This window comes from Carlito syrichta, unplaced genomic scaffold (genome assembly GCF_000164805.1).
Source record: "Carlito syrichta isolate Samal-C Ts95f unplaced genomic scaffold, Tarsius_syrichta-2.0.1 Scaffold304626, whole genome shotgun sequence".
In the NCBI taxonomy this organism is placed as follows: Eukaryota; Metazoa; Chordata; class Mammalia; order Primates; family Tarsiidae; genus Carlito; species Carlito syrichta.
The window spans coordinates 337705-350226 of NW_007248722.1; the positions used below are offsets into that span (position 1 = coordinate 337705).

At 62.4% G+C, this 12522-nt stretch overlaps 1 protein-coding gene across 1 annotated transcript in view; it reads left to right on the forward strand.

The window, feature by feature from the left end:
- ERN1 (endoplasmic reticulum to nucleus signaling 1) overlaps positions 1-12522 on the forward strand; it is a 40346-nt gene that overhangs the window by 26341 nt on the left and 1483 nt on the right. Inside the window, exons 11-19 of the mRNA XM_021713592.1 lie at positions 1591-1709; positions 3446-3631; positions 4747-4996; positions 5627-5717; positions 5898-6087; positions 6571-6670; positions 6805-7004; positions 9711-9858; positions 11035-11162. Coding sequence (XP_021569267.1) covers positions 1591-1709; positions 3446-3631; positions 4747-4996; positions 5627-5717; positions 5898-6087; positions 6571-6670; positions 6805-7004; positions 9711-9858; positions 11035-11162 — 1412 coding nt within the window. The remainder of the gene's footprint in view (positions 1-1590; positions 1710-3445; positions 3632-4746; positions 4997-5626; positions 5718-5897; positions 6088-6570; positions 6671-6804; positions 7005-9710; positions 9859-11034; positions 11163-12522) is intronic.

Consider the following 12522-nt stretch of genomic DNA (forward strand, 5'->3'; position numbering starts at 1 on the left):
TGGGTGGGGGTGCACGTGACCAGGGTTATGAGAGGAGGCCGGGCCTCGAGCCTGCCAACCTGCTGGAGCCCAGAGGTCGAGGTGCTTTTCTTTTTCTCATCCTGGTTCCTTGTAGCCATTTTTGTCTTATTGTTTCTGTCGAATAACGGGCAAAGGAGGTGACAGCGCAAGTGTCTTCAAACAGCAGCAGCTGGGACTGCATGAGCCCCTGGGAGAGGAGGGCCGCCGAGGGGGTGGGGAACACAGCTGAGCCTCCGGGAGGCGTGTCAGGCACGTGAGCCACCGTGGTAGCTGGAGGAGAGCTAGGGACACGTTTGCGTGAGTGGGGGTGCCTGTGCGTGAGCAGAGGACACGTGGACGTGAGTAGGCGGGCGTGTGTGTGAGTGGGAGGTGCGTGGGTGTAAGGGGGTGCGCATGTGCGTGAGCCGAGGGCACGTTAGCCGGGGGTGCGTGGGGGGGCATCCTGTGAGCCGGGGATGCAGGCATGTGAGTGGAGGGGTACGTGGGCACGAGCAGGGGCTGCATGGGTGTGTGTGTGCCAAAGTGCAGGTGCCTCCTGGCCGCGCGTGTGGCCCCTTCCCATGGAGGTTGTCCATGGGAGAAACAGGCCCTACAGCATGTGCAGGAGTCACTAGGCCGCCTCAGCTCACGGCCCCTTGGAGGTGCTCCAAAACCCGACATCCTAGAAAAGTCGGCCCCACGCCACCAACCTGTGCAAACCAGGCCCCAGACTGGGGACATGCCCTCTCGTGTCCGCAGACGCCCCGGTTTGGTCGTCATGGAAGATGTCGCCGACGTCGTGTGCTCACGTTGCTCTTGGAAGCACGAGGGCCCGACACCGAGCGGCGCATTCTGCAACCATCCCAGGCAGCGACCCTGACCGCTTTCCGCGACACCCGGGGTCTCGTCCCTTGGGCCTGCAGGGCCCAGGAGGCTGCTCCATGGGTCCAGGGCAGGACCTGGCAGGTGCTGCTTGCCCTGGAGTCTGGACCCAGCTGACAACGGACAAGCAGACCAAGGCCAGTGCTGTCATCTCTCTGCTGTCATCTGCACACAGTAGGCACTTAGTACTTGTCTTGTGAATACAACGGAGTCAGGAAGACATTGTGCAGAGAACGTGAGTGGGTGGCGCGAGAGCCCTGGCCATCCATCTCCCCAGACGGAAGCTGGTGCTTAGGCAGGAGCAGGCCCAGAGCTTCACCCAGGCAACCCAGATGCCACGGGGGGCGGCATGGCAGTGGCCGGTGGCGTCCCAGCGCCAGCTCTGAAGAGGGAATGCCGTGAACTTCTGGTGATGCTTCCTGGTGTTTCCTCTGCCATGGGACCTTGGGCCTGGACGCGTCTGAGCCTCCTGAGCCCCTGGTGTTGGGGACGTGCTCTCCCCGTGAGGCTTGGAGTACGCCTTCTTCCGTCTGGTAACAGTGCTTCAGCAGCAGTGACCTTTCCCTGGTGACCGTCTCCTTTCCCCAGCCTGCAGCCACCATCCTGCCTGGGCTGACTAGACCACAGCAAGGAGCGGCTGCTGTGGCTTGGTGTTGAGACTGCTGCCTGGGAAGCCACTGTCCTCACAGGGCCCGTCTCCTCTCACAGGACACCACGAGACCCCCCTGTCTGCGTCCACCAAGATGCTGGAGAGATTTCCCAACAACCTGCCCAAACACCGGGAGAATGTGATTCCCGCCGATGCCGAGAAAAAGAGCTTCGAGGAGGTGAGTGGGCCTGACCAGTGCCGTGGGCGTCGGGTGTGGGCATGGGGCTAGCTGGGCCTGCTCCTCAAGTGCCACCCCACCCAGAGCACATGCAGACAACCACTGACGGCGTGGGGGAGGCGGTAGACAGCCAGCCGCGTGAAGACCTGGGCTGGGAGTTGGCCGTGGCCATTTGCGCCCTGAAGGCCAGCGTATCGGGCTGGGGTCATGGGAGAGGCACTCGTGTGGTCGGAACAAGCCTGGCGGAGTTGAGCGTTGTTGCGGGCGAGGCCCACGTGGCAGGGTGGCCGGGAGGTCTGTTGACAGTGGCCTCGCACGGCGTGGATGCCACCGGCATTCTCTCGCTCACCTCAGCCCAAAGCCAGAGCACTAAGTGGGAAGCCAGAAGGGCCCCCAGCAGCAGAACCCCGCCCCCCCACCCTTCCTCTGCTGGAACCCGTGGGCTGCCCTCAGCAGAAACCAGGGGCCAGGGTGACCCGTGCAGGTGGAGGAGGCCGGAGGACCTCGCTGACGGCCTCAGAGAGCCACCCGGGCTCCACAGCACATGCAGCCCCTCCTGGGACCAGAGGCATGACAGAGCCACAGAGAGCTGGACTGTGTCCAGAGACGAGGGGAGTACTCCAGGTCCACAGGCATCCCGTCACCCCTAGAGGAGCTGGGCTGGAGGGCGTGCGGTGCCCAGATGGCAGGCGCCAGCAGCTGCTGTGAGCTCCCCAAAGCACGTCTTCACCATGAGCTCTTGGGAAATGAAGGAAGGAAGACACCAGTCCCTTTCCTGACACCTGGGGGTGGGCGTGGGTCTCCACCTCCCCCCTCCAGTCATGAGCAGAGGGCCTTAGAGTCTCTAAGCACATGTGGGCATCTGTGTGGCAAGGCACTGTGCTGGCACCACTTGGACTGCATGGCCAAGTGCACATCCCAGGTCTCGTGTTCAACCACCTCCCACCTCCCATGCCCATAGGCACACACCCACACGCTTTGGCCTCGATGGAGAGGTGTGGACAGGAGGCATACCTGGACGTGTGAGAAGGGCACTGCAGCATCTGGGGTGGCCTGTGCCGGGCACCGTGTGCTGTTCTCGCTGGGCAGACGAGAGGGGCCACCTAGATGCTAGGTGTCTGGGGACAGATGAGGACATCCTTCTAGACAGTCTGTGGAACCCTAGATCCCAAGAGGCTGGGAGGGGAGGAGAGCCCTGTTCATTTCTGATATAATTTGGGATTTCTAAATGGAATTGTATGTAACATGCTTGTGATGCTTCTTAAAAACTGGAAAATGAGCAAATGCATGAGGAAATGACTGCTTTGGAGTTGGTGGCAGTTTTCAGGCACCTGTGGACTCGCCTTCCTTCTCCCAGCCACATCCTCTGCAGGGCAAGGCATGCGATCACCTGAACCAGGCCTCTGCCAGACTCTGTATGGGGATCGGACGCTTTCCCAGAGATGCGGCCGACCGGCAGGGGCGCTGGTGTTTGCCTTCCTCGACGACTTATAAAATGTAGCGAGCCTGACGGTGCTGCCCCAAGAGGCTGCAGAATCTGTTTTGAGTCACAGCATGGCGCCTGCCTCAGAGTGGTGGCTTGGGGAGAGGTGCGGTCTGGGCTGCCTGCCGCCGTGAGCTCAGGCACACACAGCACGTTGGGCCCGCGCACTGGGGCGTGGCAGGGGCTCCGTGACCGCAGCTCATCCACAGCGACTGGAAACCTTGCAGTGATGCAGCCGCTGTGTCCCACGCAGGTCATCCACCTGGTCGACCAGACGTCAGAGAACGCGCCCACCCCCGTGTCTCGGGACATGGAGGAGAAGCACGTGCCTGCGCGGCCCGAGGCCCCCGTGGACTCCGTGCTCAAGGACGTGGCCACCATTGTGCTGAGCACCTTCCTGCTGGTCGGCTGGGTGGCCTTCGCCATCTCCTACCCCCTGGTAAGGCTCGGCTCCGTGGCCCCCGCGCCTGCCCGCGAGGCCCACTGCTGTCGGGTCTGGCTGGAAGCAGCGCGTGCCTCGCGCACACTCAAAGTCGGGGTGTGTCAAGTTTCCAGCACCTCGCCCGTGGGGCCCCGGTTTCTCAGAAGAGGACCCTGGATACCTACCTCACACCTCTCAGGTGGAGCGGCCGGCATGGCCTGCACACTGTGGCTTTCCCTGTGAGAACGTGGATGATGGAGGAGGGGCGCTCTTCCCTTAGAATCGCGGCGGGGTCCGCTGAGCAACCCAGAAACCTGGTGATGCCTGGGACTCCGAGGCAGAGGGCGCCGCTGAGCCGGTCAGGGATGGACACGACGTTCTCAGACCACCCCTCGCGGGCTCTGAGGGTGTTGCAGGACTGTCCGCTCACAGCCCCATGCTCAGGGGCCCATGCCGCAGGAGGGTGTGGCAGCCCGTGAGGACTCCCCAGTAGATGCGCCCATGAGATCGGCTCTTGCCTCCTGCAGTCCCAGGAGGCCGTCACTGTCCATCCCTGTGCATAGGAGAAGAGGGTGGGCTCTGAAGGCCAGGCCCCTTCCTAGGGACTCCCCAGGGCAGGGGAGACAAGCAGGCACCAGTGCTGGCCACGCCCCAGCCCCTTGGTCAGCCTCTCTGGCAGGTCTTGGCGACACCGACGGTGGCCCCTTCGACGGGGTTGGCTAGAGCCCCTCGATCCCTCAGAGGCCTGTGTTCTAGGCAGCAGGAAGAGTCAGTGCGGGACCCTGGCTGTCAGGCTGGCCGGAGGGGCAGGGGCCAGCGGCACGGCCACCCCCGGGCCCAGCCTCGCTGAGCGTTCGTCCTGCTTGGCTTTGCCTGCACTCCAGCTCCCACACTGTCGTGGGATGGAGCGGGTCCCCGCCATATTCTCTCTCTCTCTCTCTCTCTCTCTCTCTCTCTCTCTCTCTCTGTCTCTCTCTCTCTCCCTCTCTCTCCCTCTCTCTCTCTCCCTCCCTCCCTCTCTCTCTCCCTCCCTCTCTTTCTCTCTCTCTCCAGGTGTGGGCTCTGCAGTGGTGCGTTCTCTCTCCCTCTCTCTCTCTCTCTTTCTTTCACTTGCTTCCTCTCTTTTTTGACAGGGTGTGCGCCAGCAGCGGCAGCTCCAGCAGCGGCGGTTCCAGGAAGAGCTGGAGCGGATCCGGCACCTGCAGCCATTCCCGGGAGACACGGCACAGGACAGCAAGCCCCAGGACACATCGGGCACATGCTCCGAGAGCTCGGGGGCCAGCAGCCCTGGCACATCCCCCCGAGCCTCTGCCCACTCTCTCTGCTCTGGAGGCTCGGCCGCCAAGGCTGGCACCGGCTCCTCTCCGGAGCAGGACGACGGGGGTGAGGCCGCTTGCCACTCGGGGCTGCTTCGTCCTGCGTTGGGCTCAGGAGCACCAAGGTGCCACACGGAGTCCCGCAGCCTCTAGCGCCACTGGGAGGGCTTGCAGCGCTCCCTAGCTTCCTTGCCCGGGTCCCTGAGAGAGCCTGCCCCACTGCGGCGTCTGCCTCCGGCCTCCCTTTCCCCCCGCAGCCAGTGGCCGAAGGGAAGTGGGCCGTCCATCCACTGTCCCCTCGGCCTGCTCAGGCTGGTGACCAGTGCAGGGGCCACAGAGCCCAGCCCCACGCCTCTCCCACCTTACATGTCCGCCAGCCCCATGCACGCATTTCAGGCGCTGGGCTTTGAGAGGGCTGTTTTCCTCCTTGTGACCTGTGTGTGAAGAATGGATGCGCAACTGTGTGGCACACCAGAGAGCCTGTCTTCAGGATGGTTGGGACACACGTCTCCCAGAATGTGGGCTGGGTGGGGCGGCCTGAGCCGTAAACAGGTGACTGGGCCCGCTTGTGCCGCCAGCATCCAGCTGTAGGTCTGCCTCGTCATCCGAGGCCAGGAAGCCAGGAGCCCCTCTCAGCACCCCTCTTGGGTTCTTGGGCAGCGTGTGTAAAATGACCCCTCTTCCCGTTTTGCACCAGATGAGGAAGCCAGCTTGGTGGTCGTCGGGAAGATTTCGTTCTGCCCCAAGGATGTCCTGGGCCACGGCGCTGAGGGCACAATTGTGTACCGGTATGCTCCGGGTAGGCGGCGGGCAGGTGGGGCACAGGCATCACAGAGGCGCCATGACCAGGCAGCCATGTCCCACCTCTGGGGGCTCACCCACTGAGAGGAGGGACCCAGAGCCACCGGGCGCTGGGGCGCTGGGGCCTGACTTGCTCTGACCCGACATACCTGCTTCGTGTCCCGCAGGGGCATGTTTGACCACCGCGACGTGGCCGTGAAGAGAATCCTGCCTGAGTGTTTCAGCTTTGCGGCCCGTGAGGTCCAGCTGCTGCGAGAGTCGGATGAGCACCCGCACGTGATCCGCTACTTCTGCACAGAGCGCGACCGGCAGTTCCAGTACATCGCACTGGAGCTGTGTGCTGCTACCCTGCAGGAGGTGGGCGCTCTGCCCGTGTGCGCTTGTGGGGCTCCGCTTACCAAGATGCGCTTGCTTAAGACGTGCAGCTTGCTGTATTTCGGCAAGCGTCTACATCCCAAACCTAGGTGCCATCGAGACAGGGTGTTTCGCCCCCCAGGCTCCAGGGGGTCCCCTCAGGTGCAGGCAGTCATGTGAGCACCTGACATGTCCCCCTGGCCTCCAGGAAGCCTGCAGGCTGTTCCTCTGGCCATCCTGGCTGGTGCCTCCAGGCCCCAGGGTCTCCACAGACTCCTGCCAAGTCTGCAGGCTCACGGCTGAGCCAGGTTCACCCATGGGCTGTCCCGCACGAGGTGGTGCCCTGGAACGTCCGGCCTCCGTGCCCCTCCCACCGTGGAGAGGACAAGGTGCTGGGCCCATCTGTGAGCGCTGCCTGTGGCATCGGCCTGTGGGGCATGCGGAGGGCTGGGCTGCAGCCGGCGTGACCTCGTGTGTCTCTCACAGTACGTGGAGCAGAAGGACTTCGCCCACCTGGGCCTGGAGCCCATCGCGCTGCTCCAGCAGACCGCCTCAGGTCTGGCCCACCTGCACTCCCTCAACATCGGTGAGAGGCCGCCCCAGCAGGGTCGCCGGCCCCGGGAAGGCCAGGACGGGTGGGGCCCAGGAGGACAGGCACCCGTCGTGGGGGTGCTGGCAGGGCTGCGGGTGAGCCCCGTGCCAGCCCGGCGTCCCTCTCAGTTCACAGAGACCTGAAGCCACACAACATTCTGCTGTCCATGCCCAATGCCCATGGCAGGATCAAGGCCATGATCTCTGACTTTGGCCTCTGCAAGAAGCTGGCCGTGGGCAGGCACAGCTTCAGCCGCCGCTCCGGGGTGCCCGGCACGGAGGGCTGGATCGCCCCCGAGATGCTGAGCGAGGACTGCAAGGAGAACCCGGTGCGCGCCCTTGGGGCTGGGGGGCTCAGGGGCGGGGGGCTCAGGCCTGTGGTCTCCCGGCCTCCAAGTCAGCCCCGCAGGTAATTCCCAGGCAGAACCCTGGACTGCCCCGATGTCCCGAGTCTGGTCATTGCAAGGCCATGAGGGCACGGCTCTCCTGCCACCACTCAGCCCCCTTCTACCAGGGGAACTGGGAGGCCGGGCTTGCCTGTGGCCGCACACCTCCCGCCCTTGCCCCTTCAAGGTGTGTTGGTTGTGCTCTCGCAGCTCCTCATGCAGGGCTTTTAGGTGGACAGGAAACCGCAGGAGCGTTGCCCCCACACCCAGCGTCTGCGCCCACTCTTCCCTGCTGCCTTCTCTCTGCCTCTTCCCGAGCCCCTGGATGTGCAGGCCAGCGCCCTGCGATCCACACCCAGCACGGTCTGAGGCAACGTGCGCCTGTCCCGGCCTCCGTCACCCTGGGCCGAGCACCGTCTGAGCCTCGGGCGTCTGGTCCTGAACTGCTGCGTCCTGCCACCGCGTGCTTCCTCCACAGCCATGCTCTGGGTCCCTGCGGTCCTCTCGGAGCTGGCTTTTGCAGCCAGGACCCGCCGGGTCCCCTGCCTCACCGCTGGTCTCTCTGGATTTCCGGCCTTCCCCCGCTTCGGTCTGTGGTCCTGACATTCTTAAGAGTCAGGCATCTGTGCAGAGATTTCGTGGCAGCATTGAGGGTTTTCTCTCTTCTCCTGTCTCCCGGACTCTAGCGGCCGCTGCAAGGGCTCCTTGGAGTCAGCTGAGTCTTGGGAGGACAGGCCACAGGCTCTGCACCAGAGGGCCCGTGTGGCACTGTTTACTGTCCTCCCTCATTAGTGAAGCCACACCTGTCACTGCCCTGGACAAGGGCACTGCCCCCTGTTGTTAGCAAGCAGCATCAGGTGGCGCGGGGCACAGTGAGGACGTCCTGTTTACCATCAGGCATTCACCCAGCGGCTCAGCGTCCAGCCACCGTCCTTGCCTGAAGCCCTCAGTCCGATGGAAGTTCTTCTGCATACGTTAGCTGATGTTTTTCTGCTAATAAGAACTTTCTTTCCCTAACCACTGTGGACGCGAGGATTTTTAAGTCAGCCGTTGCAGTCCTTTTCTCTGTCCTTTTTTGATGCTCAAGTGGCTCCCGGTCTGGCCAACGGGAGCTGTTTCCGCCTGGCTTGCACACCCGCTCGTGCTTGAATACCTTATTCTAGCCAGGTCACTGGAGGCTCACCTTGACCTTTCCCCAGTCAGACCAGACGGGATCCGCCGTCCTGCACAGATTAGGAACGGCTCCCTCTTGTCCGCTTCCCTGGGGACCAGCCACTGGTTGGTTAGTCCTAAAAGTCAGTCCGGTAAGTAGTCATGAGAAAACACACAGCCCCGAGGCACTTAACTTCGCCTGACACCGGTAATGGATCCTGCAGTCCCAGAACCCTTTGCTCTAAGTTGAGGCCTTGCCTTCCATCCCTTTACACCTGATTGTGGCCACCGGGGCCTCTGGAGTGAGGCTCAGACACTCTGAGCACTTGCTGTGGTACTGAGGCAGGAGCCTGGTGCTGGCTCTTCGCTGCCAGCCCTTTGCCGTCAGCTCTGGCCTGCGCGCCCCGCCGGGCCATCCAGGCTTTCCAGGGTCCAGGATCCTGCTCACCCAGACTTCATGGTGCTGAATTTAGCTGCTTGTGGGATATTTAAATTACAGTCCAAGCAGCAGCAATAAGTTTGGGAAAGAATACATCTGGATCCAGGCGGGCAGGAAGCGCCTCTCGTCCTGAACACAGAGCATGCAGGCGACACTTAGGCTGCAGATCCTCTGGGGGGCGTGCGAGGCCCTGTGAGAAGGAGCGAGGCCGTCCCGAGCCCGCCACCTTCCCGGGGAAGCTCCGACGAGATGGGACAGGCCAGCTCCGGGAGGCAGGAGACCCAAGTCCAGTCCTGGCCCGTCACAGGTCCACACCCTTGTCTGGGCATGGCGGTGTGGGCTCTGCTGAGCCGCAGGGCGGTGGCGAGGTGGAGGAGAAGCCATACTGTCATGGCACACCTCCTCACAGAGGCCACAGCCCGCTGCCCCTCTGTGTCCACGGAGGACCTGAGTGGCGGCCCTGGCCACCGGCCCCACAGGCATGAGCTGGGCACCACAGGCACGTCGGAGAGGGGCTGATCGGGGACACAGGGCTTCACAGGGGCAGGGAGGTGTGGGGCGATGTCAGCGGGGACGGCCTTGGAAGCTCGTCAGGTGTTTTCTGGGGCCACTTTCTAATCAAGAACGGCTTCTTTCGCTTGTTGGCAGAGTTTTGGGTCAGCTGTGTGTAGCACTGTTCAGGCCTGGGGCACAGCGGGAAGGCCCGCATGGGGTGGCCTCCAAGGACTCCCATGGGGGTGGGAGGGGCCCAGCACCAGGAGGCAGTGTCCTGCGGGTTGTGCGGTCTGCAGTGCTGCTTTCACACACGGGTGTGGCTCCCCTACTTGCCTCATCGGCATCTCTCGCTCAAGAGGCCCAGGGCTCCCGCTGGCAGCCCACAGAGCCATGTCCTCCTCTCTTGCCCGTGACCTCCGCGCTGAGTGGCCACAGGGCTCCCTTGCAGCCTGTTCACACTGCAGCTGTCCCCAGGATTCTTGCGGGTAGTAAAGGCAACCCCGCTCCACTGCCTGCGAGGGCGGATGGGGCCTGCCAGGCCACTCACGCTGGTCTCCTTTCAGACCTACACGGTGGACATCTTCTCCGCGGGCTGTGTCTTCTACTACGTGGTCTCAGAGGGCAGCCACCCTTTTGGCAAGTCCCTGCAGCGTCAGGCCAACATCCTACTGGGCGCCTACAGCCTCGACCACTTCCACCCAGAGAAGCACGGTGAGGTGCAGGGGAGTGGCCTGGGCTGGGCCTCAAGCGGCAGGGGGAGGCGCTGGCAGGTAACCCCGGGTGTCCCCTTCCAGAGCCGGGAAGCTCCCGGGTCCCTGCAGGCCACCACCTACCTATGGCCTGGTGAGGCCCTTGGGCAGCTTTTCCAGCTCATGATGGGCGGGCTGAGTCAGTAGGGCCCTTCTGCTCGGCACTTGGGGGACAAACTGCTCCACAGTGCAGCCTTGGTGAGGGCGGGCGCGGGCACACTGGGGACAGGTGAGCTTTGCCCCTGCAAGAACGGCACAGCTTCCTTCCTGACTTCGGGGCCTCCTGGTCCTAACTGGCCCATGATACCAGGTGCTGCCTTGCAGAGAATTAAATCCAAATGATGTATTGCTTTGCCTGTGTGAAATTTCCTCACTCGTAGAAGAGGCAGGTTCAGCCGGGCTCGGTGGCTCAGCCTGTAATCTCGCGCCTTTGGGAGGCTGAGGTGAGTGAATTGCCTGAGCCTGCGGGTTCGAGACCCGCCTGGGCAGGCGAGACCTCATCTCTACAATAAAATCAAAAGTTTAGCCAGGCGTGGTAGTGCACGCCTGTAATTCCAGCTCCTTGGAAGGCTGAGGCGGGAGCATCGCCGGAGCCCAGCAGATCGAGGCTGCGGTGGCCGGGAGTGGCTGCTGCACTCCAGTCTGGGCGACAGAGTGAGACTCCAACTCAAAAAAACAAAAAAGAAGAGGCAGGTTGTACAAGGCCCATGTCCCCTCAGATGGAAACATATGACAGCTGTGGATACCTTGGACACGTTACCCAGTCACCTGTGCAGACACACGTGCGCACTTCAGTAAAGTGGGGTTCACGAGGCACGCTGTTCTACACATGCTCCCATCTCAGCATTGCCAGCGCGCCTCCGTGGATCGTGTGTGGCCACGACCATCATGGTGGTCGCCTGGTACAGGGTGCCCAGCGGCGTGTCCGCCCAAGCCTGTGACGAGCATCCCCTGTTGCCCCCTCACGAGTACACACCACGGACGCCCTGAGGAGCTGGGTTCTGTGGGCGCTCGGTGCTTTCACCGGGGTCAGTCCCTGTGCGTGGAGCCCTGAGTCCAGGGAACACGGCTCGTTCGGGGTTTGGCATTGTCACGGTGGCCTCGGCTGCCAGAGTGAGCACGCGTTTCGCTCCCACAGAAGACGTCGTGGCGCGAGAGCTCATCGAGAGGATGATCGCCACAGACCCCCAGATGCGGCCCTCGGCCAGGCACGTGCTCAAGCACCCCTTCTTCTGGAGCCTGGAGAAGCAGCTGCAGTTCTTCCAGGTAACGGGCAGCTTTGTTCCCGAGCCTTTGAGACGGCTGCCAGGCAGGAACGTGCTCAGGGAAAGCAATGGCCTTGGGTCTCCCACCCGGGGTCAACTACCCTCCACCCCCTCTTACCCCAGGGTCAACGAGCACCAGCTACCCTCCACCCTCTCCCACCCGGAGTCAACGAGTACTGACTACCCTCCACCCCCTCTTACCCCAGGGTCAACAAGCACCAACTACCTCCACCCCCTACCACCCGGAGTCAACGAGTACAAACCACCCTCCACCTCCTCCAACCCCGGAGTCAACAAATACTAACTTACTTCCACCCCTCCCACCCTGGATTCACCAAGCACTAACTCCTCAGCCTCCACCCTTTCCCACTTTGGGTTCAACAAGCACTAATACCCTCCCTGGCTCAACCCCATGCAGTTTTGAAGCAAATGTCAGACAGCACACGGTTGCATTCAGGGGTCATGAATTGTATCACTTCTCTGTTCTGTGTTCACTGTCTTTCGCACAGTCTTTGCCTGGATCTCATTTTGCCTAAGACAGTCTCAGTGAAGTTCATTTTTAAGATACCACCCTGTGAACCTCTTGGTGGTTTGACAGCTGGAAAGCTGTGTGACATGGCAGGGGGCTTCTGGGAGGTGGTGTGTTTCTTGAAGTCTCCCGAGGTTCACTAGAGGCCTTCCGTCCAGCTGATGACCCTGAGAGCAGGTGGGGGGCGGGCAGTGCTGTCTCCTGACCCGGGCAAGGCTGGCTGAGTGCTGTGATTCAGAAGGGACTGTCTCGCCATCCTGCAGTCTGCCTGCTCCCTGGGCCAGGTGAAGCTTGAATGTCAGCTCTGGACGGCCAGGTGTCCCCCCCGCCAGGGAAGGCGCTTAGCTGGTCTAAAGACCACTCCTCTGAGCAGCGGGCTTCCTCACACCAGGGTTGGTTCCACAGGGCGCGACAGGAGGGCTGATGTCTTCAGAGACTTCGAAAACTAGCCAGGTCGCTTTGAGGGAGCCAACCCATCTGGCTTCAGCTTCATTGAAGGAAGAAGGGGCTGTGGGTTCTCAGAGGTGCCCTTGACGTCACCATGTGGGCTCGTCATTCTAGGCCCTCGGCTTTTAGCCTGTCCCACTCGTGGGCTCTCAGAAGCCTGGCCGGGGACGTCTGACCCGCCACGTATTGCTGGGACCAGACACAGAGCAGGGCTTGCGTCCCAGGCAGGGGCCTCCAGAGCCCAAATCTTGCACCTCAGTTTTCTCTTTGCAAAGAAGACTTGGCTTGTATCTTCACCTGTTTTCATGACCAGCTCCGAGGCTACACCGGGAGGGAGCGCAGGCCGCCACTCTGGGGAGGCCTCAGGAAACTTCAGTCACGGTGG